At 42.9% G+C, this 26779-nt stretch overlaps 2 protein-coding genes across 7 annotated transcripts in view; one reads left to right on the top strand and one right to left on the bottom strand.

Moving 5' to 3' along the window:
• cybc1 (cytochrome b-245 chaperone 1) overlaps positions 1-5374 on the bottom strand; it is a 21068-nt gene extending 15694 nt beyond the window's left edge. For 2 of the 4 annotated variants that reach the window (XM_070857617.1, XM_070857616.1), the window contains exon 1: positions 4869-5374. The gene's annotated coding sequence lies outside the window, so the exon portion shown is untranslated. Of the gene's footprint in view, positions 1-4348; positions 4426-4826; positions 4849-4868 lie in introns of those variants that run through there. The other 2 variants (XM_070857619.1, XM_070857618.1) reach the window with 2 other exon arrangements.
• A 94-nt stretch (positions 5375-5468) lies between these two features.
• The window catches only part of narf (nuclear prelamin A recognition factor), a 29805-nt gene continuing 8494 nt past the window's right edge, over positions 5469-26779 (top strand). For 2 of the 3 annotated variants that reach the window (XM_070858187.1, XM_070858186.1), the window contains exons 1-8: positions 5469-5749; positions 5975-6091; positions 6250-6333; positions 6417-6560; positions 15037-15169; positions 16377-16511; positions 22530-22648; positions 23753-23882. In XM_070858187.1, the coding sequence (XP_070714288.1) occupies positions 6065-6091; positions 6250-6333; positions 6417-6560; positions 15037-15169; positions 16377-16511; positions 22530-22648; positions 23753-23882 (772 nt within the window). In that variant the 5' untranslated portion in view covers positions 5469-5749; positions 5975-6064. The remainder of the gene's footprint in view (positions 5750-5974; positions 6092-6249; positions 6334-6416; positions 6561-15036; positions 15170-16376; positions 16512-22529; positions 22649-23752; positions 23883-26779) is intronic. The other variant, XM_070858188.1, reaches the window with a different exon arrangement.

The following is a 26779-nucleotide window of genomic DNA, read 5'->3' as shown; positions in this document are numbered from 1 at the left end:
GGAGGGAGGGAAGGAGAAGGGAGGGAGGGAGGGAAGGAGAAGGGAGGGAGGGAGGGAAGGAGAAGGGAGGGAGGGAGGGAAGGAGAAGGGAGGGAGGGAGGGAAGGAGAAGGGAGGGAGGGAGGGAAGGAAAGGGGAGGGAGGGAAGGAAAGGGGAGGGAGGGAAGGAAATGGGAGGGAGGGAAGGAAATGGGAGGGAGGGAAGGAAATGGGAGGGAGGGAAGGAGAGGGGAGGGAGGGAAGGAGCGGGGAGGGACGGAAGGGAGGGAAGGAGAGGGGAGGGAGGGAAGGAGAGGGGAGGGAGGGAAGGAGAGGGGAGGGAGGGAAGGAGAGGGGAGGGAGGGAAGGAGAGGGGAGGGAGGGAAGGAGGGAAGGAGAGGGGAGGGAGGGAAGGAGGGAAGGAGAGGGAGGGAGGGAAGGAGGGAAGGAGAGGGGAGGGAGGGAAGGAGGGAAGGAGAGGGGAGGGAGGGAAGGAGGGAAGGAGAGGGGAGGGAGGAAGGGAAGGAGAGAAGGAGAGAAGGAGAGGGGAGGGAGGGAGGGAAGGAGAGGGGAGGGAGGGAGGAAAGGAGAGGGGAGGGAGTGAGGAAAGGAGAGGGGAGGGAGTGAGGAAAGGAGAGGGGAGGGAGTGAGGAAAGGAGAGGGGAGGGAGTGAGGAAAGGAGAGGGGAGGGAGTGAGGAAAGGAGAGGGGAGGGAGTGAGGAAAGGAGAGGGGAGGGAGTGAGGAAAGGAGAGGGGAGGGAGTGAGGAAAGGAGAGGGGAGGGAGTGAGGAAAGGAGAGGGGAGGGAGTGAGGAAAGGAGAGGGGAGGGAGTGAGGAAAGGAGAGGGGAGGGAGTGAGGAAAGGAGAGGGGAGGGAGTGAGGAAAGGAGAGGGGAGGGAGTGAGGAAAGGAGAGGGGAGGGAGTGAGGAAAGGAGAGGGGAGGGAGTGAGGAAAGGAGAGGGGAGGGAGTGAGGAAAGGAGAGGGGAGGAGTGAGGAAAGGAGAGGGGAGGGAGTGAGGAAAGGAGAGGGGAGGGAGTGAGGAAAGGAGAGGGGAGGGAGTGAGGAAAGGAGAGGGGAGGGAGTGAGGAAAGGAGAGGGAGGGAGTGAGGAAAGGAGAGGGGAGGGAGTGAGGAAAGGAGAGGGGAGGGAGTGAGGAAAGGAGAGGGGAGGGAGTGAGGAAAGGAGAGGGGAGGGAGTGAGGAAAGGAGAGGGAGAGGGGAGGGAGTGAGGAAAGGAGAGGGGAGGGAGTGAGGAAAGGAGAGGGGAGGGAGTGAGGAAAGGAGAGGGGAGGGAGTGAGGAAAGGAGAGGGGAGGGAGTGAGGAAAGGAGAGGGGAGGGAGTGAGGAAAGGAGAGGGGAGGGAGTGAGGAAAGGAGAGGGGAGGGAAGGAGAGGGGAGGGAGTGAGGGAAGGAGAGGGGAGGGAGTGAGGGAAGGAGAGGGGAGGGAGTGAGGGAAGGAGAGGGGAGGGAGTGAGGGAAGGAGAGGGGAGGGAGTGAGGGAAGGAGAGGGGAGGGAGTGAGGGAAGGAGAGGGGAGGGAGTGAGGGAAGGAGAGGGGAGGGAGTGAGGGAAGGAGAGGGGAGGGAGTGAGGGAAGGAGAGAAGGAGGCTGAACGGCCGGCCCAAGACTTCGGGCTGGATTTACAGGTAGGTGGCGTCGGGTCTCGGGTCCCAGGTCCGGGGGGGGTGGGTGTCGCGGAGGTCGGGGGGGGGGGGGGGGGGGAGGAGAGTCGCGGAGGTCGGGGGAAGGGGGGGAGAGACAGTCGGGGGGGGGGGTGGGGGGAGTCGAGAACGTCGGGTCGCCGGGGGGTGGGGAGGGGGAGTGGAGGTCGGGTCGCTGGGGGGGGGGGGGGGGAGAGCAGAGGTCGGGTCGGGTTGGTCGGGGGGGGAGCGGAGGTCGGTCGCCGGGGGGGTGGGGGATGGAGAGCGGGGGTCGGGTCAGACCCGGTCCGGGGAGCGGGAGTCAAGTCGAGTCGGGTCCGGTCGGGTGGGAGCTAAGCCTTATCCACCCAGCCCCAGTGAGGCCATTCGGCCAGGGCTAGGGGCTGCGTGCTTCGGGCCCCTCCCACAGTTTTGGGTGCCTGGCGCATGTGCAGAGGTCCCGGCACTGTTTTCAGCGCAGGGACCTGGCTCCGCCCCCCACAGCTCATGTTGCGCCACGCCCAGCTCCAGAGGACCAGCAGGGAGCCGGAGAATAGGTGAGGTTTTTTTAGGCGCACTTTGTGGCGCGAAAAACGGGTGTCCAGGTCCGGGCTGCACCGTTTTAGGCGCGGCCCGAAACTTGGGCACATTAATTCTAGGTTTGAATTTTTGCACGTTATTTCAGACAACAACTGATAATAAAGTTCTATCCTTGCCCCTTTTCATTCAGATGCCATCCCTTGAAGATATCTGCAGACCCAGGAAGAATTTCACATGTATGTTCACGATAGCCAACTTTAACACCCCACCACCTTCCTCAACCATCTGTTGTTTGACTACTTGACATCAAGTCAATCTTTCTACAACAAAAAACATAAGAAACATCAAAGCCATCCTACTTATCTCCAAAAGCTCCATACCCATTGCTTTTGACTCCACATCCAGTCCCCCACCCTGCCACCAAACTTAATCAAATCGTGAGCAACTTCCTATTTGGCCTGGTGCTCAGCTTTAAATCCTATGTTACATTTTTGAGTCTTTCTATCCTTCCTACCCCAGAGTATTCTGCTCTCCTGTTTTAGATCACTCTAAAATGCTAACTGCTGGTGCCTTCAAGAATATCATTGGCCTTGATATTTTAGTAAGCTTTCAAATAGCCCAGCAATGCAAAGAAGACAATCTTTCTGTTAATTGCTTTCAGCGACTGAGATTATACTATGTCTCCTTACGAACTTCTCCAGTGAATGATAGAAAATCACAATACCAGACACATTTTAAGTTTAAATTATTAATCAAAATTATTTTATAAAAGATGAACAAGCAAAAAACTATATATACATATACACACACGCACAATAGAAATCCTGCTAACTACCTGCTTAAAATGAAAACAATAAAAGTTTGCAATCTAATACTAAGCTATTATTTTACACAATGCTTTTATATACATGCGGTGACTCTTGTGCTATTTCCCAGCTCCAGTACACTACTCTACTTTAACTTTCTGGATAGATTCCAGTCAGTTTGACTCTCTTCTATTAAACTTTCACTTAAATATCCCTGAAAATCAATACTGGATCTTCCTACATTTTAGAATAACTGTGACCACATTTGAAAATAAATGCCTCTTATACAAATTATATTTGCCCATCACCCCTGTCCTTGCTGGCCCTCATTAGCTCTGTCTCCCAATGCAGAGTTCAATATCAATGTCCTCATCTACAGCTCCCTCTTCACCCTACCTCTGCAATGTCCATCGGCCCTATAACCAAGCCATGCCCTATGGACCTTTGACTCTGGTCTCGTGTCCTCCCCCTGCCAGAGTTCCTCACTTGGTGGTAAACCTTTCAGATACCTCAGCCCCAGCCTTGCAATTTACTCCCTGAACCTCTTTGTCTTGCTATTACCCTCCCCCCTTTAAAAGCCTCTTAAAAACATATCTTTTGAACCATGCTTTCTGTCAACTCTCCTAGTTCTACTACTGCTCATTCCATTTCCTGATAATGAAAGGTGCATTGAGATAGTTCATTACTTTAAATTGCTTTACAAAGGCAAGTCTGTGTTATTTTAATTGTTTTACAGCTAACAGGAAACAACCCTATCTTCTTCCACATCTATTAATTTCCCCATGGACCATTAGCTCATGCCCTATCCTGTAATGTATCTAAGTAGCAACTCACATCTCACCAGGAACTGTGCATCCCTTTAACAATCTTGTTTCTCCTCCTACCCTGTATCTAAGCACACTTACCTTAAATTGGGATTTTAAAAACATATAAATATCACATTTTACATGCATTGAATACTAGTACAGTAATATTTTAGTGCTAAATATCACAGACATTTCAATTCAGTTCTGAATCCTAATCACCCTTGCTTGGAATACATGATATGAATTTTTAATGGTTTGTGGCCATTGTGTTTGTACTTGTTTCACCATAAGAGGCTTTCACTGCTTTCAGCAAAGGGCAATTGATGGTTCTTTACTGAGATCATGATCAAAACATCACTGCTGGAGTCAATATTACTGGTAAACAAATAAATCAGGACAATGTAAGTGTGTCTGAGGGTCATCCACAGCACTAAAATACTGCATTTCAGAAGCCAATTTGAGGAAATAATTTAATCAAACTGGTTTCAGACAAGAAAAAATATAACAAGACCGTGAGGCCAATATAATGTACGGTTAATAATAACGATGTACACTTTTGGTTCCAAGGACTCAACCTACCCTCGGGCAACAGATAGTCTCCGAGCTCTGGCAATGTGAATCTCAACAGGCAACATAGACCTATTTGTACTTAGATTGGTTCTTTGCTGGTTTGTTCTGACTGAATTTTGTAGGCCTGGTGATTTCGAAAGGGCTGTTTGTAACTGATGAAGAAATCAAAAATCATAACAGCGACTTGAGACATATGCAAACGAGTGGGTGCATGAATGGAACTTAATATTACTCCTGATATTCCAATTAGGCATCCCACAAAGACGAAGATTTAAGTACTGAAGACAAATCAGTGTAGTTTCAAATCATACATTAGGAACAAAGTTAAAGGAACGTAATTCAACGGGCAGGGTTTTTTTTCCCAATTGAACCTTGGTATGCAAGAACTACTGAATGGCACGCTATCGGTTTCAGGAACAGTTTTAGATGGGAATGCGCTTCTAAAGCACTAACGACTCACATTAGAATTATAAGATAGAATCCTAACCTTAGGAGATCATTTTGTTTTAAAAAGAGGAAAAAGCCATACCCGCCTGTTCTGCAGCTCTTCCTTGAGAACGTGTTGAGTCACTGGAAAGGCGTGGAAGTTTGTGAATGAGTTCTTCCTCTTCCCTCTTGGAGATCTTTCATCTCCCATTGGCTCTGTTTAAGATCCGCCTCCGTAAGCCTGTTGCCCAATGGGGAGGCGGCTTTAACTTGCTGTTTTATCCAACCCATCATCGTCAAAACAAAATGAATACCATAACACATTCCTTACAATACAAAAACACAGTTCCGCATTCAGATCAAATTACGGTCCATATCCCAGATGGTAATTAACACTCGCTCAGAGTTGTCTCTCAGGCGACAGAAACTCACAATGAAAATGTTACTTTTCTGTGAGTTGCGCTTTGAAATAAACAGCGCTGTTAAATAATTAGGGCCATTTCAAGTCTGTTTATTCAATTTCGCCCCTGGTCAAAGTAAAGCAAACCCCTTAGACCTCAAACTGAAAAGAAAAGGTTTTGTTCCTCAGTGTGAGGAGGGATTGCAGCCAGTTGTGAGAAAGATGCGGAAGCGATTAGAAACAGATGACGCCCACAGCTCCTCTGCTCCCGATACGTGCTGCTTGTCAGGTTCGCAATGTCGCTGTAAGACGGGAGGCGGCTCCAGTATAACTGCGGGGTGTCCTGCGGCAGGCTCACTCAGAGCGGGGGCTGTGCCAGGCAGAGTGACACTGCACTCGGGGAGGAAGGGAAGCGGTAGCTTAAAAGCATTTTTAAATATGGCATTTGAAAACAAACGCTTCTGTTTGACCTGTCGGTGCCACCTTTAGTTTCTGGTGTTTGACTGCTGTCTGTGTACAGGGTCGGAGGGGGACAAACTACTCAGCTTACCGGCTGCAACAATTCGGAAGTGCCCCCAGAAAAGGTCATTTTTGCTTTTTCACTTTGGATCTGACTTGTAATATTTGCATCGACTGTCTAAAATGTGTGTTTTGGGGGGATTTATTTGCGGAGTTGTTACTGGCCGTGACCTGAGGAGGTGGAGGATATTGCTGGGGTTGCTGCGATTGGCAGATGGACTGAGGCTGTGACCAGATCCTCGGTGTCTGTATGGCTCCTCAACTTCAAAGCAGTCTCTTTGTATCTGCAGGTTAGTGTTATTAAAACACTCTGCTCCACTCCGGCGAGATCCGCATTGTTGTGGGAAGAAACAGCGTGAGGAAAAGGCCGTCCTATAGACATGAAGTGTGATAAATGCACTAAAAAGGTCAGTAAAAAATCCTTTGTCCTGGGTCCGTTTCATCTCTCTTTCTCTTTTTTCGTGACTAGTAACACTGCTTATATGAGTAGGCTTGAGGGATATGTGTACAGCACATTTATGGCGAACTGGATGTGGCACTTAGTGATTATTTACATTGAATTTAGGAATGCAGTAAGAAGCAGAAAAATAATGAAAACGAAAGTCTGGTCATTGACACCAACAACCCCAGCAGCAGCGAAATAGATGAGGTAAGGCACCGGAGCTAGATAAATATTTTGGTTGTTAGTTAGTAAATGATGCAGTATTACTGAATATACTTATTTATTTACAGGAAAGTGAATTTCATAAACTAGCAAATGCAAAAATATTCCTTAGTGACTGCTTGGCTTGTGACAACTGCGTGACACCAACAGAAAGTCTGCGGATTGCCCAACAATGTCAAGAGGAGTTTTTCACAGTACTCCGTCTCAACCAGGTAAAATAAAATGTGGAACAAGAAAAAGCCATGTTCTGCCGGTTGTAGCAAGACATTGACGTTAACCTTGCAAAAATGGGATCGTCCTCCCTCTCCCCATATGTTCCAAGCAATGGATTTGCACTGTGAACACAGTTTAAACTTGTCACAGAACGTTAGGGCTGGTAATTCGCAACGTAAGGACCCTTTTCATGATGGAATTTATGTTCCAGGAATGCCACTCAACCTGGGAGGCCCAGAAAAGGAACAGTTGAAATTGTGGAATCTCTCAGCGACCAGTAGTAAATTGTTCCTAGAGATTTAAAAAAACATTTTTTTTCTTACTTTCCTTTTATGAATCTTTTTTTCTCTTCGTCCAATCGTTTGTTCTCTTTAATTCTCTTTCTGTATCTAATTTGACTTTAATTCACCCTGTTTCCTTCTCCATTGTTCGCTCTGTTTCTGTATCCTTGGTTAAGGAGATAGATCTTTCACTAAGGTCCCAGATGCCCCGTTGCCCTCGTTGTGCTATTTATCAGCTCGCACTTCCAAAATTAATTGGAGCTGAAGGGTGAGGAAAAAATCCAACTCACGGCACTCAACCGAGAAGCCATGCTCCAGTAAATTCTAGGCCATAGTATTTTCAAATGTGAGCCAGTAATAACTAATGGTTGACAGTTAGCAAAGTATAGGTCCAACTATTGAACTACACATTGTCAGACAAAAGTGACCTTTGTAAGCTTCCTGTAATAAAAAGTTCCTGGTGATTATTTTCGTGCTAGTTTCAGATTGTTTATAAAGAGGTGGTTCCTTTTAAAGGGCATTGCAATTTAATTGGACAGTTTGGCAACTTGACTCCCTGATCAGCAGATAATATTTCCTTCTGAAAAGTGACCGATGTCCATATTATGAAAAGACAAGCCAGCCAATTGCACTGCAGTGTTTGTGCCACTGTGAACTGATTCCACTTTGTAATGATAAAGCATTGTTAGTGAATCCCCCAACAGTTGGAGGTTTCAAAAATGTCTGAGTTAGCAGGCAGCTATCCAGCCTCATCCCACTTTGCAGTTCTTGGTCCGCAGCCTTGTAGATTACGGCACTTCAAGTGCATATCTAAGTACTTTTTAAATGCTATGAGGGTTTCTGCCTCTACCACTCTTTCTCGAGTCTCTTGGAGTTCAGGTGTATCACAGGATGTCAATTGAATGCTTATGAATTTTGAAAATATGTTGCAACTGAGTAACAAAATGTAAGGAACATACGGTTTTGTACCTGTAAGACTAGGTCATAAAGGTTTTCACTTCCAGTTTCAGTGCTTGATTTTGGTATAATGTGCATATGTGCAGAATCCTGCCACCATCTGTTGCATGTTCTGCCTTCTGCCTACCATTCCACAATCCAGTCTCCCTTTAATTACTGTTGGGGCAAATGTGATTGATGCAGCACTCATTCTACATTTGTGCACACCTGTGTTTACAGATGTAGTAAGTTGTGCTCTGAGACAGTGGGCTAGAATTTCCTAACAACCCCGCCAGCGCCCAATTGCTGCCCAAAAGACCACGAAAATTCGCAAGATTATCACCGGCGAAAACTTGCCCCCAAAAAATGGGCATTGCATCCTTGATTCTCGGCGGAAAAGTGGAATTTAGGGTTGATTGGGCGGTTCTTAAAGAAAATGGGCGATAATTTCATTAAAAATTTACCCCGAGGCTGCAGGTTGGGCCTTGGAGGAGAAAAACACTCAAAATATTTTTTCAAAAAACAGAACATAAAGAAATTATAAAAACATTTTCAGGACCCTTTAACCTTAAATCACCGCAACAAAATGTTAAAATAATGCGTTTTAAAAAAAACAATTACTAACCTTTTTCTTGCAGAGGGACTTGCATCCTGCCCAGTTTGGCTGATTCTCAAGGCTGTTTTTTTTTATACTTACCTACGGATCACCGCTGAGCCAAATATCGTGCCATAGCGATCTGAGGATGGCACACGCAGGCGGTCCGCTCCCTAGCGGTACCTCAAAACCACCAGCATTACTCATCTGGGCAATTTCTCGCCGACCCAGTTATCGCCCAAAACGGCAAACACCGCCCAGAAACCGGGTGGTGAGCCAGTGCAATTTCTAGCCCAGTGCGTCTATGGTACAGCTTACAATAAGAGTCCTTTCTCAAGCGAGTTGTGTGCATGGGTTGTAGGATGCTTTCAAAGAGAGAAATATTGAAAAATGATCCAGCTGTGCCTATGAACATGAGAGGCTCTCTTTTTGTATTCTTTACTCGGACAGGGAGAGGGGGAATTAAAATGCGTCTATTCAAAAGCTATGTAGGACACCAGCTGAATCAAAAAATAAAAACTTGAGTTGAAACTTTAATTTCTACTGGAATTTCATTTCAGTTGCTTATGTTTGCTGGTTTCACAGAATTTTGAAAATTAATTGGCTAAAAATATCTATAGGGATTTTATTGCAATTTAGTTGAATTAAAATCCTTTTTTTAAGATTAAAGATTTTACATTATTGGTAGCTGGGGGTGAAAATAGAATAAATTGATCTGGTTGTCCTTAACATGCACAAGAGATAGTTTAGAGGGAACCTGTAATTGTTTTAATGTTTGAGGATTTCACTTTCTTGGTTGCAATTGAGTTGTATAGAAGATCATTTTGGGTAAATGTATTGTATAAAGACTTGCATTGTACTGATTTTCACTGGACATTATAGTTGGTTGACCTGTCAAGGGCAGAATGCACTGAGATTACTTTGAACTTGATGCACCTTCAGTATATAGCAAATGGATTTGTTTTACTTCAACGTCAAGTTACTACCAATTCAATGCCTCTTTTAGGCATAGGTAATATTTTAATCTGCATCACTTGTAGCATAAAATATTAGTCTCACCAGTTTTGTTACATCAGCTGAGTATAGTGAAAGAGAAGGTAGTGGAGATACTGGATAGAAACATAGAAACATAGAAAATAGGTGCAGGAGTAGGCCATTCGGCCCTTTGAGCCTGCACTGCCATTCAATGAGTTCATGGCTGAACATGCAACTTCAGTACCACATTCCTGCTTTCTCGCCATACCCCTTGATCCCCCTAGTAGTAAGGACTTCATCTAACTCCTTTTTGAATATATGGGATGGGATAAAAATAGACAAAGAGGAGGTATTAGAAAGGCTGGCTGTACTTAAAGTTGATAAGTCACTGGGACCAGATGGAATGCATCCTAGGATGCTGAGGGAAGTTAAGGTGGAAATCACAGAGATATTGGCTATAATCTTCCAATCCTCCTTACATAGAAACATAGAAAATAGGTGCAGGAGTAGGCCATTCAGCCCTTCTAGCCTGCACCGCCATTCAGTGAGTTCATGGCTGAACATGAAACTTCAGTACCCCATTTCTGCTTTCTCGCCATACCCCTTGATCCCCCTAGTAGTAAGGACTACATCTAACTCCTTTTTGAATATATTTAGTGAATTGGCCTCAACAACTTTCTGTGGTAGAGAATTCCACAGGTTAACCACTCTCTGGGTGAAGAAGTTTCTCCTCATCTCGGTCCTAAATGGCTTACCCCTTATCCTTAGACTGTGACCCCTGGTTCTGGACTTCCCCAACATTGGGAACATTCTTCCTGCATCTAACCTGTCTAAACCCATCAGAATTTTAAACGTTTCTATGAGGTCCCCTCTCATTCTTCTGAACTCCAGTGAATACAAGCCCAGTTGATCCAGTCTTTCTTGATATGTCAGTCCCTCCATCCCGGGAATCAGTCTGGTGAACCTTCGCTGCACTCCCTCAATAGCAAGAATGTCCTTCCTCAGGTTAGGAGACCAAAACTGTACACAATACTCCAGGTGTGGCCTCACCAAGGCCCTGTACAACTGTAGCAACACCTCCCTGCCCCTGTACTCAAATCCCCTCGCTATGAAGGCTAACATGCCATTTGCTTTCTTAACCGCCTGCTGTACCTGCATGCCAACCTTCAATGACTGATGTATCATGACACCCAGGTCTCGTTGCACCTCCCCTTTTCCTAATCTGTCACCATTCAGATAATAGTCTGTTTCTCTGTTTTTACCACCAAAGTGAATAACCTCACATTTATTCACATTATACTTCATCTGCCATGCATTTGCCCACTCACCTAACCTATCCAAGTTGCTCTGCAGCCTCATAGCATCCTCCTCACAGCTCACACTGCCACCCAACTTAGTGTCATCCGCAAATTTGGAGATACTACATTTAATCCCCTCGTCTAAATCATTAATGTACAATGTAAACAGCTGGGGCCCCAGCACAGAACCTTGCGGTACCCCACTAGTCACCGCCTGCCATTCTGAAAAGTACCCATTTACTCCTACTCTTTGCTTCCTGTCTGACAACCAGTTCTCAATCCATGTCAGCACACTACCCCCAATCCCATGTGCTTTAACTTTGCACATTAATCTCTTGTGTGGGACCTTGTTGAAAGCCTTCTGAAAGTCCAAATATACCACATCAACTGGTTCTCCCTTGTCCACTCTACTGGAAACATCCTCAAAAAATTCCAGAAAATTTGTCAAGCATGATTTCCCTTTCACAAATCCATGCTGACTTGGATCTATCATGTCACCTCTTTCCAAATGCGCTGCTATGACATCCTTAATAATTGATTCCATCATTTTACCCACTACCGATGTCAGGCTGACCGGTCTATAATTCCCTGTTTTCTCTCTCCCTTTTTTTAAAAGTGGGGTTACATTGGCTACCCTCCACTCGATAGGAACTGATCCAGAGTCAATAGAATGTTGGAAAATGACTGTCAATGCATCCGCTATTTCCAAGGCCACCTCCTTAAGTATTCTGGGATGCAGTCCATCAGGCCCTGGGGATTTATCGGCCTTCAATCCCATCAATTTCCCCAACACAATTTCCCGACTGATAAGGATTTCCCTCCGTTCCTCCCCCTTACTAGACCCTCTGACCCCTTTTATATCCGGGACCCTCTGACCCCTTTTATATTAGATACAGGAGTGATGCCAGAGGACTGGAGATTTGCAAATGTTACACCTTTTTTTGAACAAGGGTGTAACGATATACTCAGCAATTACAAGCTAGTCAGTTTAACCCCAGTAGTGGGGAAGCTTTTAGAAATAATTTTGTCCTTGATCATCAACAGTCACTTGGACAAGTATGGATTAATTAAGGAAAGCCAGCATGGATTTGTTGAAGCTAAATCGTGTTTAACTAACTTGATCAACCCTCTGTTATCTCATAAAAAAACTCGATGAGGGCAATGTGGTTGACGTGGTGTACATGGATTTCCAAAAAGCATTTGATAAAGTGCCACATAATAGGCTTGCCAGCAAAGTTGAAGCCCTTGGAATAAAAGGGACAGTGGCAGCATGGATGTGAAATTGGCTAAGTGACAGGAAACAGAGAGTCGTGGTGACCAGTTGTTTTTCAGACTGGAGGGAGGTATACAGTGGGGTTCCCTAGGGGTCAGTACTAGCAGCATTGCTTTCCTTGATTTATATTAATGACTTGGACTTGGGTGCACAGGGTACAGTTTCAATTTGCAGATCTCACAAAACTTGGAAGTATAATGGAAAGTGAGGAGGATAGTGATAAACTTCAAGAAGACAGATAGGCTGGTGAAATGGGCAGACACGTAGCAGATGAAATTTAATGCAGAAAAGAGCGAAGTGATACATTTTGGTAGGAAGAATGAGGAGAGGCAATTTAAATTAAAGGGCACAATCCTAAAGGGGGTGCATGAACAGAGAGACCTGGGGGTATATGTGCACAAATCGTTGAAGGCGGGAGGGTAGATTGAGAAAGTGGTTAAAAAAAAAAGCATACAGGATGCTGGGCTTCATAAATAGAGACATAGAGTACAAAAGCAGGGAAGTTATGATGAACCTTTATAAAACATTGGTTCGGCCTCAACTGGAGTATTGTGTCCAATTCTAGAGACTGCGCTTTAAAAAGGATGTGAAGGCTTTAGGGAGGATGCAAAAAAGATTTACGTGAATGGTTCCAGGTATGAGGAACTTCAGTTACATGCATAGACTGGCGAAGCTGGGGTCGTTCTTCTTGGAGCAGAGAAGGCTGAGAGGAGATTTGATAGAGGTGTTCAAAATCACGAGGGTTCTAGACAGAGTAGATGGAGAGATACTGTTCCCATTGGCGGAAGGGTTGAGAACCAGAGGACACAGATTTAAGATGATTGGTAAAAGAAGCAAAGGCGACATGAGGAAAATCTTTTTTTACGCAGCGAGTGGTTAGGATCTGGAATGCACTGCGTGAAAAGGTGGTGGAGGCAGACTCAATTGTGGCTTTCAAAAGGAAAGTGAATAAGTACCTGAAGAGAAAAAGTTTGCAGGGCTATATGAAAAGGGAAGAGGGAGTGAGACAAGCTGAAGTGCTCTTGCAGAGAGCCAGCACAAGCTCGACGGACCAAATGGCCTCTTTCTGTGCAGTGACCGTTCTATGATTGTAACAGGTGCTCTGAGGTTTTTGGATGAAATGAATATGTTAATTTAAATGCCAACTTGAATCCGTGGTATAATAATACATGAGTTGATACAGGAATATTTTTTCCATCGTTCCAGATTTTTCTTTGTGCTTTCCAGATGCCAAGTTCTGTGACTTCAAGGTGGGGGTGGAGGGAGTGGAGTGGAGTGGAGTGGGTGGGTGAGTTCTGAAAGGAGTAAACGAACTCCCCTCAGGATCGAGGTAAATCACCTCTGGACACCTTATCGATGGTTCAAGAGGGATAGGAATACACTGTACACTCTCAGCTAGAGCAACAGAATTAGGGATGTACAGAAAATGTTGTCTGTACATGTAAAATCGTCGAGGTTTCATCAGCTCCTCCCAAACGAGTACAAACATATAAAAAGGACCAGGGCAGTAGGCGTGTGGGAACACCATCATCTGCAAGTCTCCTCCCATCCCGACTTGGATATATATCGCTGTTCCTTCATCGTTGCTCCGCCAAAATCTTGGAACTCCCTCCCTAACAGCATTATGCAAGTACCTTTACCACATGGACCCACCATCACCATCTCCAGGATAACTAGGGGTGGCCACTAAAATGCTGGCTTTGGTCGCGATGCCCACATCCCAAGAATGAAAAACAAATCAAAGTAGTCAATTAAGTTTAATACATTTAGATGGAATGTACAAATTCTTTAATTTTAAGTCGGGCATTGTACCCAATTTACCAAACACATTTTAACTTGTTTATAAAAAGGTATGGAGAATATCATGTAAAAAGAATTCAAGAAAAGAGGTTTTTATAATTAAGAGGTTTGAAAAAGCCAACAAATACCTTTGTTTCAAGTTGTGTTCAAAGGATTCACTTATTAATACAAAGATCAGGACTATTCACATACTAGTGTATTCATGGAAGTATTTATAAAATCACATTGCGATATAACTAGATGGCTTTGTGATGACGTGAATGGGATGAATGAAATAAGAATTGTTTCAGGTTAGGAATGCTTGTTCAATTGTCATCTAAAATGGTATGCTAATGAGTGGATGCCACTCACTAATGACAGGGAAAGTGTGGATACTGTACTTTACAGGTTATTAGTGAGGGTATTTCCATGTAGTAAAGCTCATCATTCAAATACTGAAGATTTATGCCATCAAAATTGCTTTGTGGTTATTATTTCCCCACATTTCTTTTTGCATGCAACTTGTCATTTGAGTCATTCTTAATCATATTATTTTATTAGCAAATGAACATGTTTGTGTACACTGTAAAAACTGAAATCTTTGAATCTTTACAGCGCTTGCAACAAATATAACAAAACATTAAAAAAAAAATGTCAATTATCTCCCCAACTCTCCAGAAGACGATGACTTCTGGGTGCCTTTACATCACACATGTGTGAGGCGATAGAGTCGGCAGGTTATTTGACCACGGAGGACACCACAGTTGAGCCCAATCCTGTCCATACCTGGCATCACACAACGATCCTGATCTGAATAGGAGCTCTAGCAGATCTTTGCTTGTCCCACCATGTCCTCGGAATGTTGAGACCAATTGCAGTACCCCTCCACTGTCCCACAGAGATCATCCAACTCAAAGGTTTTAGAAATGTAACTTTACTTCAATTTTTGCCAAGTTTCTACTTTAGTTAATGTTAATTAATTCTGCCAAATCTCTGCACACTGGCCCCTTTTTGTCCCAGACTGCTCACTCAGGCTGAATCAGGTGGTGTCTCATTCAAATCTGGGCTGCATTTCAGACCCCGAACAGACCATTACTTCCCCCTCCACAATATTGCTTGACTTTTCTGCTGTGTCACCCACACTGCTGCTGAAAGCCTCATCCATGTTTTCACTATTTATCGACTCCACTTCTTCAATGCCCTGCACAGCAGTTTCCCCAGACTCCACCCTGTACAAGTTGTGAACCTGTGGGAAGTAACCAAAGCAGCTTTTTAAGTATAAAGTAACTATTGATTAATGGATTTAACTAATGGATGTGTCCTTTCCTTTTAATGCAGAGATGTGATGAATCCAAACACAAAGTGCTGGTCGTTTCAGTTTCCCCTCAGTCAGTGCCCTATTTTGCTGCTAAGCATTGTATAAATGTTACTGATGTAATCCAAAGACTTTCTGGATTCTTGAAAGGCCTTGGTAAGTAATTATATTGTTTTTAATATTTTGTTCCATTTGGCTTAGATCAGATCATTCATTTTAATATGCAACAATTAAAAATGGAATCGGTAGCTACTGTCGACTAAAATTATTCAATTGTGAAGTGCAAAATATTTAACTTCTGTTTTCAAAAGCCATTTCTTGTGTAAACTATAAATCTGAAGTTTAATGAATGTATATTTTAGTGTAGTAATTCTGAGCAGTTAGCACATATTCTTGGTCGAAATTCTCATCACATTAGATCTTAAGATGTGATATTTTCATCTAACCATTGTCAAGATGGCTCTTCGTAATTCTATGCAATGTTTGGAGATCAGGGCAAAATTCTGAAGTGCTTATAATATTAACAGCGGTGATACTTTGGTACTCGTCCTGAGATTTAAGTTTCTGTACTAAAACTAGTTTTAAGGGGAAGTGGCTTCTCATTAGCAACACCTCAATTTTAAAATTCTCATCCTTGTTTTCGAATCCCTTCATGGTCTCACCCCTCACTATCTCTCTCATCTCCACCAATCCTACAAAACCCCTCATGATTTCTGCGCTCCTCCAATTCTGGCCTCTTGAGCATCCCCAGTTTTAATTGCTCCACCATTGACAGCTATGTCTTCAGTTCCCAAGGCTCTAGACTCTGGAATTCCCTCCCTGAATACCTCTGCCTCTCTACCTTTTTTTCCTGCTTTAATATGCTCCTGAAAATCTGCCTTCATCTGTCCTATTATCTTCTTATGTGGCTCAGTTTTGATTGATAACACACCTGTGAAGCACCTTGGAACATTTTACTACATCAAGGTTCTATATAATGCACATTTTTGTTGTTGTTGTAGTACTTTATTGCCATATTGAAAACAAATGTGCATGTACTAGTCTCTCCGCCTGGGTCTCGTTGCTCTTTCTTTGAATTACCCTTTCTACACAGTTGTTCATCGGTGAGAATGCACATCAAGATCTGTAGACACAGTGAAAAGATTATATATTTCCATGTGAAAAATCTTGTTGCATTTTAACTGTATCCAAATCCTGCCATGACAGTCGGTGGCAAATCCTGGTTCCATCAGATCCTGGATAATAATTGTATCAATATAATAGAAAAGTACTTCAACAAAAGTTAAGTTCCACAGATTACTTTCATGCAGTGAGATAAACTGACTTATGGCTCACAATTAATGCACTATGTTCCCTTTTTCAGGAGTCCATTATGTCTTTGATATGACATTGGCAGCTGATTTCAGCCTTCTCGAGAGTCAAAGAGAATTTGTTGAGCGCTTTTACCAGAGAAGCCAAGACCAGCGTGCTTTACCAATGTTTGCCTCTGCTTGCCCTGGTAAGCCACTTCATAAATAAAGTGTGTTGCTGCAATAACAGCCAAATGATTTCATCCAAACTACTGATGTCACCCAATATAATTTCTGCCATATATCTGTGACTTTGATATCAGTAAGTATGTTTTTTTCATAAATGTGAATGAACTATAAATTGTAATCTACTGATATGACTAGTACAGGTTGAACCTCCCTTATCCAGAACTCCCTTATCCGGAACTACCATTTCCGGCCACCGGGTGGCGCGAATGCAGAACTCTGACATGAACAAATTGAAGTCCTCCCTCGCTGCCGACTCCCACAATCGCTGGCCTGACCCAGCAATCCCCCGCTCGCCCCCCGATCTCTGCCGCACTCCCAGCCCCAAGCCAGCCAGCCCCCATATCCTTTTGCTCCGTATCTGTACCATCCAATTTAACGTGACCACCGTTCGTCCGGAAAAATCCCTTATCCAGAACAGGCTAGGCCCCAAGGGTTCCGGATAAGAGAGGTTCAACCTGTACCATAATTTACCAGTCGGACCAGCCTTTCGATGTTTTTTATCGAATTCCTTTGCAGCGATTCAGTGGAAAAGGGTCCTTTGAATGTTTTCCTATGTTTTATTTTTTGAAAAAATATTTTTTGTGTTTCCCCCCCCCCCCCCCCTCCCTAGGCCGACTCTAGCCTCAGACTTAATGTGATCACGACTGCCGAGAATCCACGTGCGACGTCCATTTTTCCCACTGGGCGTTTTTTCCTATTTTTTCACCAAACTTCCGCCCAAAGTAATGTCAGGATCTTAGTGGTCTTTTTGACGGTAAATGGGCGGAACTTTCCTTTGATCAATTTCGGCCCCTATGTGTTTTATGATTCTACGGATCCATGTGTAAAACTACCTGGAACTATACAATGAAACATTGAATTAGAAAATAGTGTTGAGATTTACATTTGGTTTTATAGTAGGCCTGCAGTATATCCCACCTAGTGTTATCAGTACAAAGAGTGGTTGCCTCAGTGTTTTATGCTTGGTAATGCAGTGATTAATAGAAGTACACATTTATCATCCTCCATCATCATCATAGGCAGTCCCTCGAAGTGATGATGACTTGCTTCCATGCCAAAAAGGGATGAGTTCACAGGTGTTTCAATGAAGGACCTAATATTCCAGATCCCGAACCACATCGTGAAGGGATGCCTGTGCTTGGATTTTTTTTAGCGTGTGGTGGCTGGTGTGCAACAGCCACCACACGGGCTTGACAGAGCTAGGTCTTGGTCCAGTGGCAAGGATTACCAAAGACTAATTCGAGACCAGCTCTGCTGCACAGACCAAGCGTGCGCACATATTACAGTGTGGGCTGGCCCGTACTGCCCCTGGGCCCTTGCCTCTTGTGGGGCCCAGATTCACGTCTCTCCTGGGCCCCGGTCACTTCTCTCTATGGACTCTTGCCACTCCTTCGCCCCTCCTGCTGTGCTGGCCCGCACTGCAATCAGCGACCTGGCTTCGCAGCCGTTGTCCTCCTGCAGCAGCATGCGCTGCTCCCTGCAGTGGTATGCCATTGCGCGCTGCTCCCTGCAGTGGTATGCCATTGCACGCTGCTCCCTCCAATGACCCCGGCCTGCTGATGGTCTTGCAGGCCAGGACTGCGCCAATTTCCGGGCCGGGCCGCAGCACACTGCAGGATAGAGAGGGGGGGATAGTGACATCCACTGTCATGAATGTATACTCATTGTGATTCCTATCGTAACCTTTTTTGTTGCCATTTTGTTGATGCCACCAGTGTGGTACAATGGTCAGCAATCTCATTTCTATGTGTTCTCTTTCCTCGCCCAGCCCTCCCCACACTCCATCATTGAAAAACACAGGCCCAGAATTTGGACATAAAGATTGATGTAACTTGATTAATTTTTGTTTAATGTATGTTGAGAACATTCAGAGAAGCTGCGTTTAGAATTTGATAGTTCATTTTATAAAGTTAATACACTCACGCATTTTTCATTTCAGCTATATACCATCACCAAAATATGCAGAATCAAGTCATTAGGAGAATACATTGAGAAAGCAGAATTATTACCATATTCCACAAATATCAAACGAACACAATAGAAACTTGTAGCATAGCAAGAGCCCATTCGGCCCATCATGTCTGTCTGCCAGCTCTTTCCCACAGCAATCCAAAACTAGTCTCACTACCCTGCTCTCTTCCATAGCCCTGTATTTTTCCCTTTCAAATGTTTATCTAATCTTCAACGTGCAGTGGTCTCTATTTCAGTGACTTCCTGTGGCAAAGTATTTCATGCTCTTAATAACTCCCTGCATAAAGAAATTTATCCAAGCCCCTTTCATTCTCTTCTTGGCAATTTTAAATTGATGACCCCCTCATCAATGCCTCTTGAAACAGAGGAAATAATCTCTTGTTAAAACCCTTCAGCGTTTTTAAATACTTTTAAGTCTCATATCTTTCTCTGAATAGTGCCAATTTCTCAAGTCTCCATAATTATTCTCTGTCATCCTGGTATTCTGTTTTACACTCTATGGCATGCATTCTTTTATTCGTTCATGGGATGTGGGCATCGCTGTCAAGACCAGCATTTATTGCCCATCCATAATTGCCCTTCAGAAGGTGGTGATGAGCCTGAAAGAGTTTTCAAAAGACCAGTTTAAATACTCAGACTTGGCGTGCATTTAATGAGAGTTAGAATTAAATTTACTGAGAAACCAAATATCACATGTTGGCTTTGATCCAGAAAACCCTGGTTGCATTCCCTGCCTGATTCGACATGCGTCTTGTAGCTTGTCGATTTAAATTGAGGGATCCTGTCTTAAACAATATAAATACTGGATCAAGCAAAAAGTGTTACTAATCTACTCTTAGACAGAAAGAGCTGGACATTCCCGACGAAGAGCTTGAGGGAGGGGACATACTGAAAAATAAACAATCTCCTATAGAATAACTATTATATGCCCTTCATATAAAGTTAAAATAAACTAAATTGAAGAACCGATTTAAACTATTATCAGTGGGGGTTTTTTGTTTCCTCATTCCTGCATGACTTTGTACTACTGAACTATGACGCGGCAGAAATGCTGATTGTATCTGTAGAACTATGATAGTGACCCTGTTGATCAACCAAGTATTATGCAATTGTGAGTCAAATGATAATCATTGTGTTTCCTGTCATGCAATGTTTGCAAGTGACTACAAGTGAAAGAAAAATAAGAAGTAAATTGACCTTGTGTTAAAATTGGTGGGATCTGACCACACGGAATGCTCTGTCACCAGTATCACTATTGTTCCTGTACTTTATCTGTGATTAAACATAAGCCGTTTGTGTTAAGATCCTAATTTGCAATCGCCATTAGCCTGATTATAGATTAGATACGTCAATGTTGAAGTTCTATGTGGCACCAAATTCTTGTGAAGTTGTTTGTCTTCAATTACTTTCTGATGAAGGGGTGTGTGTGCACACTTTAAAGTTAAGCCCTCTGCCTCCAATCCCAAAATTGATACTTTGGAAGAAATCCCCTACCTGATAGGCAACTTACAATTACGATCACCTTTCTTCGAACTCCCTCATCTGACAGAAACCATCAGTGAGTAGGTACATAAGGTATCACTTAGCATCGCAGTATACCTTGGTCTTAATATGAGATAGCCAATATTATCATGGACATTAGCAGAGTAGCTCCCTAGTGAGAGAGGATACTTAAAAGCAGATTAACGTTAAATACATCTCCTACCAATTAGAAAAAAATACCAAGCTAAGATGGATTCTATAATGAAAATTTAATTTTTTGTTCCACTTTACAGACTTTGCACAAATTCATCATTGTATAAAGGAGTGATGTTATAAATTCAATATATTGAGATTATATTCATCATTAATATTTGCAGACAGGTCTGCCTTAAATATTCTGTGATTCAGCATTTCTGTTTACTTCCGTAAATCGTCCAAACATCGTACATTCAGAAGTGTACCTTTACTGCCCAATGCCTGATTGATAACATAACTGAGAGATATAACAAAATATCTTCTTGCGATCTGCACTGTATGTTGTGTCATTCATGTGCCCTCGCCTGTGCTTGGGTGGACTCAAAACACTTTAGTAAGATGACAAGATACGAATCGTTAAATTGGTTTATTTTACAGACAGGAAGTACAGAGACATGGTTATAATCGAATCTCATAGTAATCCACTTCAATTCAATTCCTTCAACTTCAATTCCTCCAACTTCAATTCCTCCTTGTGAAAAATAAACATATGCCACACTATTCTGATTTTTTTTTTTATTTGGTCTTGGGATGTGGGTGTCACTGGCAAGGCCAGCATTTATTGTCCATCCCTAATTGCCCTTGAGAAGGTGGTGGTGAGCCGCCGTCTTGAACCGTTGCAATCCATGTGGTGAAAGTACTCCCTCAGTGCTGTTTGGGATTTTGACCCCGGAAATCTCTCCGTAACAGGGAGTACTATTAATATTAATAGCCTCACTTAACTTTCAAGAAGGCGGCTCACCATCACCTTCTCAAGGCCCAAACTGAATTGCGCTCGAAGGTGATGGTGAGCCGCCGCCTTGAACCGCTGCAGTCTGTTGGTGAAAGCACTCCCGCATTGCTGTTGGGTAGGAAGTTTTAGGATTTTGACCCAGCCACGATGAAGGAACAGTGATATATGTCCAAGTTAGGATGGTGTGTGACTTGGAGGGGAACATGGTGCTTCCATGCACCTGCTGCCCTTGTCCTTGGTCGTGGAGGTTGTGGGTTTGGTGTCAGCGAGCGGCTGTTTAGAAAATAAAGATTTGCATCCATTTCATTCTTTAATAGAAATCTAGAGAAGAAGAGTGCCGATTGAACTCCTGATGAAGTACCATATACAGTCTGCATTTCTCCGTGTTCCAAATCACTAAAATTAAATTGTATTGATTGGAGGAAAAAAACAGATGGAGCAATTCAAAGAGAATGTTCAAGATATCTGCTTTAAAATTCTAGACTAATGAAGGAGTTTGCAATAGGTTTACTGTGCAGAGGCACAACTCCATACACACTGGCTCAGTCATCCTCACGTCCGAGCCCCACTTCAGGACCTGAGCACATATCCTGATGCTGTTGTGCGGTATTGAGGACCTCCTGGAGTGTTTGAGTCACTGTCTTTTGGATAAAACGTTAAACCAAAGACCCATCCACCTGTTGAGATAGACATAAAAGATCGTGTGGCATTATTTGAGGAAGAGCAGGAGTATTACCAGTGCCCTGGCCAATACTTGTACTCATCCGACACAACCAAAAGAAGACCTTCGCTACAATTTTATCTCATTGCTGTTTGAGTGCAAATTGGCTGCTATTTTGTCTACATAACAGTGACTGTACTTCAAAGGACACTCACTGGCACCCTGAGAAGTGAAATTCGCTATACAAATGCAATTTTTATTTGCTTTCTATAAAGAGTTTGAGTGGGGATAATTTTGAATGAAATGGAACCCTCCTGAGATCAAGCTTACCAACAAAGTGGCAATGGTGAGGTATTGGTGCCTGGAGCTCAGTAAATAACATTTCTAAAATGTGCCATTGAAACTAAAAGAAGACGGGTAGCAATGTGAATTGGAATTTTTAAATTGCGTCTCCATTTTCTCCTGAAGCCGACATGGAGGTTTAAATACCGGTGTTGGTGGTTCATGGCTGTCTTGTGAAGCAGTAGACAATCCCAACCATTATCATTCTGAAGGAGAAGGAGACATAACGCATACCAAAAAAACTGGGGAGGAGGAGGAGTTTCTATATAGCTCCCAACTTTCCCAGTGGTTCCAATCTAAATTTACTGCAATTAAAATAGGCAGGTTAGTTAACTGCAGGAAAGTAATACTTGGCATGTGATGGCATGCAACAATATAACCCATGTCAGTAGCTAGTATAAAACTATACTCTAACTAGCAATGAAAGAGCCCGCTACTATAGTCTCAGAATGCTGCAGTCATTATTGTGTTACAGGGAATTGGTGCAACAAGCTCTTGTATTGATTTAAAAAGTTTAACGCTGATCTTTTGCAGGCTGGATTCGTTATGCTGAAAAAGCCCTTGGTAGCCTTGTACTTCCACACATCTGCACTGCTAAATCCCCACAGCAAGTCATGGGGTCTCTGATAAAGGACTATTTTGCCAAAAAGCAGGTAAATAAGTGACAGTGTCACCATTTAATATGTCAACCTTGACCACAGCTCCAGGACATTCAATGTCATTTTAGATTATGGATTAGAGTTCTCCTGTAGTCCTGGCCAACATCCCTCATTCGACAAATGCTTAAAAAAAAAAACACACACACACACACAGATTGATCTTAGTCACTTCATAACTGTTGGTGGAACATTGCTGGCATCGAATCACACTGTTTGTCAACACGTCACTGCTTTCAGTGAGTCACTTTTGATGTTCAATGTGAGTCACGAAAATGCCTTACCGTTCCTTCATCGAACTACTCATCGCTGTACACCTTCTGACATCCAAGAGTATTATGAACAAGACTAACGACTTTCATCACTTGCATTGCTAATGGCACTCTGTTGTGCTCTCACATATGGCAATCTATTTGTAACAATCATTATGGGCTGAAGGACATAACAGAGGTACTTTCCACAAGATGAATGATTTCATCCAAAGAACTCTGCTGAGAAAAGGCAGAGGTTAAAACTATAATGGCTTACTGTTTTGACAATTGAACACTGAATTAATTATCAAAAGGATGGATAATTTCAATGTGTTGAACAGTGCAATGTTGACCAATCAGCATATTCTTATTTCTTTCAATATACACAGCACTTCTTTATGTACCAATCGTTATTAATATTTCAAGGAGAAGTAGGCATATTTTTAAACCGCAAGTTTATAGCCCCAAAATTTAAGGGTATCTAATGCAATCAAAACCCAAAGGAAATGGTTTACATTTTTGGTAGATGTGAGGATGTTGTAAACACACAGCATTTGTGAGCATTTTAATAAGTTTCTTTCAGAATAATTTTTCTTTCTTCTAATTCTAAAATATACCTTAAATCAGAATACCCAGGGGCAGAAATTATTACAGGTTGTAAATGATGAAAAATTGCATCCAGTGCTTGGAATATGTGCGTTTTATTACTTGAAGCTCAGCCTATGTACAGTGTTGAGACAAATAATTCCACATGTGTCCTACAAATATTTAAGAACTATAAGGATATTTCAGCATTCAATGTGTTAGTAGTTTATGCACTCTTATTTTGACTCTTGGTTCTTTTTTTTAGCATCTCTCCCCTGAGAAGATCTTCCATGTAGTCATAACACCTTGTTACGATAAAAAATTGGAGGCACTTGGAGGAGACTTTTACAGCAGTGTATACAAGATACAGGGTGTTGACTGTGTATTAACTTCAGGTAACATTACCACAATAGATTTTTTGAAGTTTCAGGTATAACCCATTGTCAGAACTGGAAAATATTACAGAATAAAAGTTCTAAGAAAGGACAGATCATGGGAAATTGGGTGAACACATACACATGAAAAAGAATGAGATGTAATGTGGTTAAGTGAAGAACAAGAGATGGTTAAATAATAAAAGGGTTATACCTGAAATGTTAATTTTCCCTTTTTTTATAGATGCTTACTGATTTGCTGCATGTTTCCACTATTTTCTGTTTGTTTTGGATTTTCAGCATCTATAGTATTTTGTTACTTTATTTTTTTAGATTTTTGGAAGTGTTTTATCAATGATCAGAGTAATTTCTAAATGATGAGAAGCTAGGACCTGTGGAGCAGCAGAGAAATGTAGGGGTCCTTGTACATAAATCACAAAACTAGTGGATGTCATGTACGTAACCACAATGTAACACCACTGTATTACTGTATACACTCAACCTAGATGCACACCTTGACCACAAGGGGTGAACTTGTGGGAGACGCTCCTTACCTGATCACACAGGTATAAAAAGGGAGGTCCCACGCAGGGTCATCGTCTTTGGAGTCCTGTGAATAAAGAGTTAAGGTCACAGAGTGACCTTGTCCCCAGAATGTGCCTCCTGTGGTTTCATACTCTAGAGTAAGGACTTTACAGTGAGATACAAAAAAAGGTTAAAAAGCCTAACAAAATATTACCCTCCATCTCATGAGGGCTGGAATAAAAAAGGGGTGGAAGTTATGCCATAAGTGAGATACAAAAAAAGGTTAAAAAGCCTAACAAAATATTACCCTCCATCTCATGAGGGCTGGAATAAAAAAGGGGTGGAAGTTATGCCATAATAATATAAAGCTCTGTTAGACTGTGTTTAGAGTACTGCATTCAGTTCTGGGCACTGCATCTCAGGGAGGATATATTGACCTTGGAGATGCAGCGCAGATTCTATCAAAGAATATCTTTGAAATGTGCAATTTCAACCGGCGTTAAGGTCCTGATCTTGAATTGAGCATGCAGAGGTGAAGTAGAGCTAAGCTGACATGCTTCATCCACAGGCTCACTTTGTCACAGCCACGATACAGAGCAGGTTGGCAGAGATCGCCAAACAAGGTGCAAGCGCTCTCTGGTCTCTTGGCTAAAAAATGATGTGTGGTATGGAGTAACCTAAAGTAGGGAGAAAAGTTGCTTCTTTAGTTTTCATTTCAAAATGAAAGAAAGCTCTTTCAAATGGATGGAATCAAATTATATTACAGGTATTTTTAACCGGTGTTCCAAATTAAATATATCAAACTTGTCTTCAATCTGATCACATTTTTACTTCAGAAAATTAATAGAATAAAATTTGGTTTTGCTTTGCAAAGATAAAATCTGCCAAGAATTGATTTGAGGAGCTGGTGAAAATATATGAAACATCAATAGTTATGTCTTTAATGGCCAGAATTTGCTGCCAAAATAACAGTGAACCTCATGGCACTCGCCGTTACTTATTTGCAAATGCAACAGCAACTTCAGGCGAGGGCAGATGTGCAGTTCAATGCAGGAGTCCAAAAGTGGGCGTACAAGATGTGCTGCACTGCTGCTAGATTTGCGAAACCGGCATCTCACTGTCTGTGAAAGTCATTGAATGGCGAGAAGTTGCTGTATTTGCACGGTAGATACGACCCAAACTCGTCACAGAAAGTTAATAAGTCTTGTCCATTTCAGTCTTAAGTACCCTTTTAATGACATGATCAGAATTTATGACTGCCAGTCACCCTCTCTGGCATCGACATTTAACTTCTATTACAGGTGTAGCATCCAAAATCTGGAGTTCCAGTATCTGTAAAATGGTCTGGAATCCGGACCCTGCCGACCTCGAGGTCTTGCCGCTGCCTGACCTCTGGCCTCGCCAAGCTGCCACTGCCCTTACCTCGGGGCCTCCTTGCCAGCCCGCCCGAACACCACCTCCGCGACAGGGCCCAGCCAAACACCAGCTCCTCCGCGCCAGGACCCCGCCCGAACACTTCAGCGGCGGGGCCCCGCTCAAACAGCTCCTCAGCGCACACACCCCCCCGGACTCGGGTGTTTCCAGATTCCTGAAATCAGAAAGACGTTCCAAAGTCCGGAAAAAGGTGGAATCTGTAACGCCCTCGTTCCCGAGGGTTCCGGATTCTGGATGCTGCACATGTACAGCGTTTTTCTTTTCTCTTTTTTTCTCTCTTTTTCTCTCTTTCTTTTTCTTTCTCTTTCTCTTTCTCTTTTTCTCTTTCTCTTTCTCTTTCTCTTTCTCTTTCTCTTTCTCTTTTTCTCTTTCTCTTTCTCTTTATCTTTCCATCTCTTTCTTTATTTCACTTTCTGTACCTGATTTGACATTAAATTCACCCACTCTAATTTATACTTCCTTTTACGGCCTTTCTTGCTTTATTTCACAATCCTTTAATCTGATTGGTTAAGGAGATACACAGTTGCTTGCCCCATTCACTAAGGTGCCAGATGCCGTTTCCCTCGCTGCGACATTAGCAGCTTGCACTTTCAGCAACTTGCCACGCAAAAGGTGTAAAATCCTAAACATGCAAGAGTTGGTTTAACTAACGGCAGATACTGTTAGATGCGCCGCTACAGCAAATCATGGCACAATAAGTATTTATTAGAGTGTATCTTCAGACGCATGATTTAAAATGAAGTAGCAAGGCACAATGATTAGAAACATGAACATTCTGGTTTCTTGGAGTACTCTTTACCCCAATTTGTTGACTGTTTCAGTTAATGTGAAAAAAATATTTTTAAAAACTAGTAAATCTCCTGTGGCATTGTTCACAATAAATCCGAAGCTACACATTTATAAACTATGGAGCATTGTATCATGTAACACGTGATACCCTTACCTCGGGTGGGCTATAT

The sequence above is a fragment of the Pristiophorus japonicus genome, chromosome 16 (assembly GCF_044704955.1).
Source record: "Pristiophorus japonicus isolate sPriJap1 chromosome 16, sPriJap1.hap1, whole genome shotgun sequence".
NCBI lineage: Eukaryota > Metazoa > Chordata > Chondrichthyes > Pristiophoridae > Pristiophorus > Pristiophorus japonicus.
Note: the sequence above shows the minus strand (reverse complement) of the source record. Positions and strands in the feature narration are given on the sequence as shown.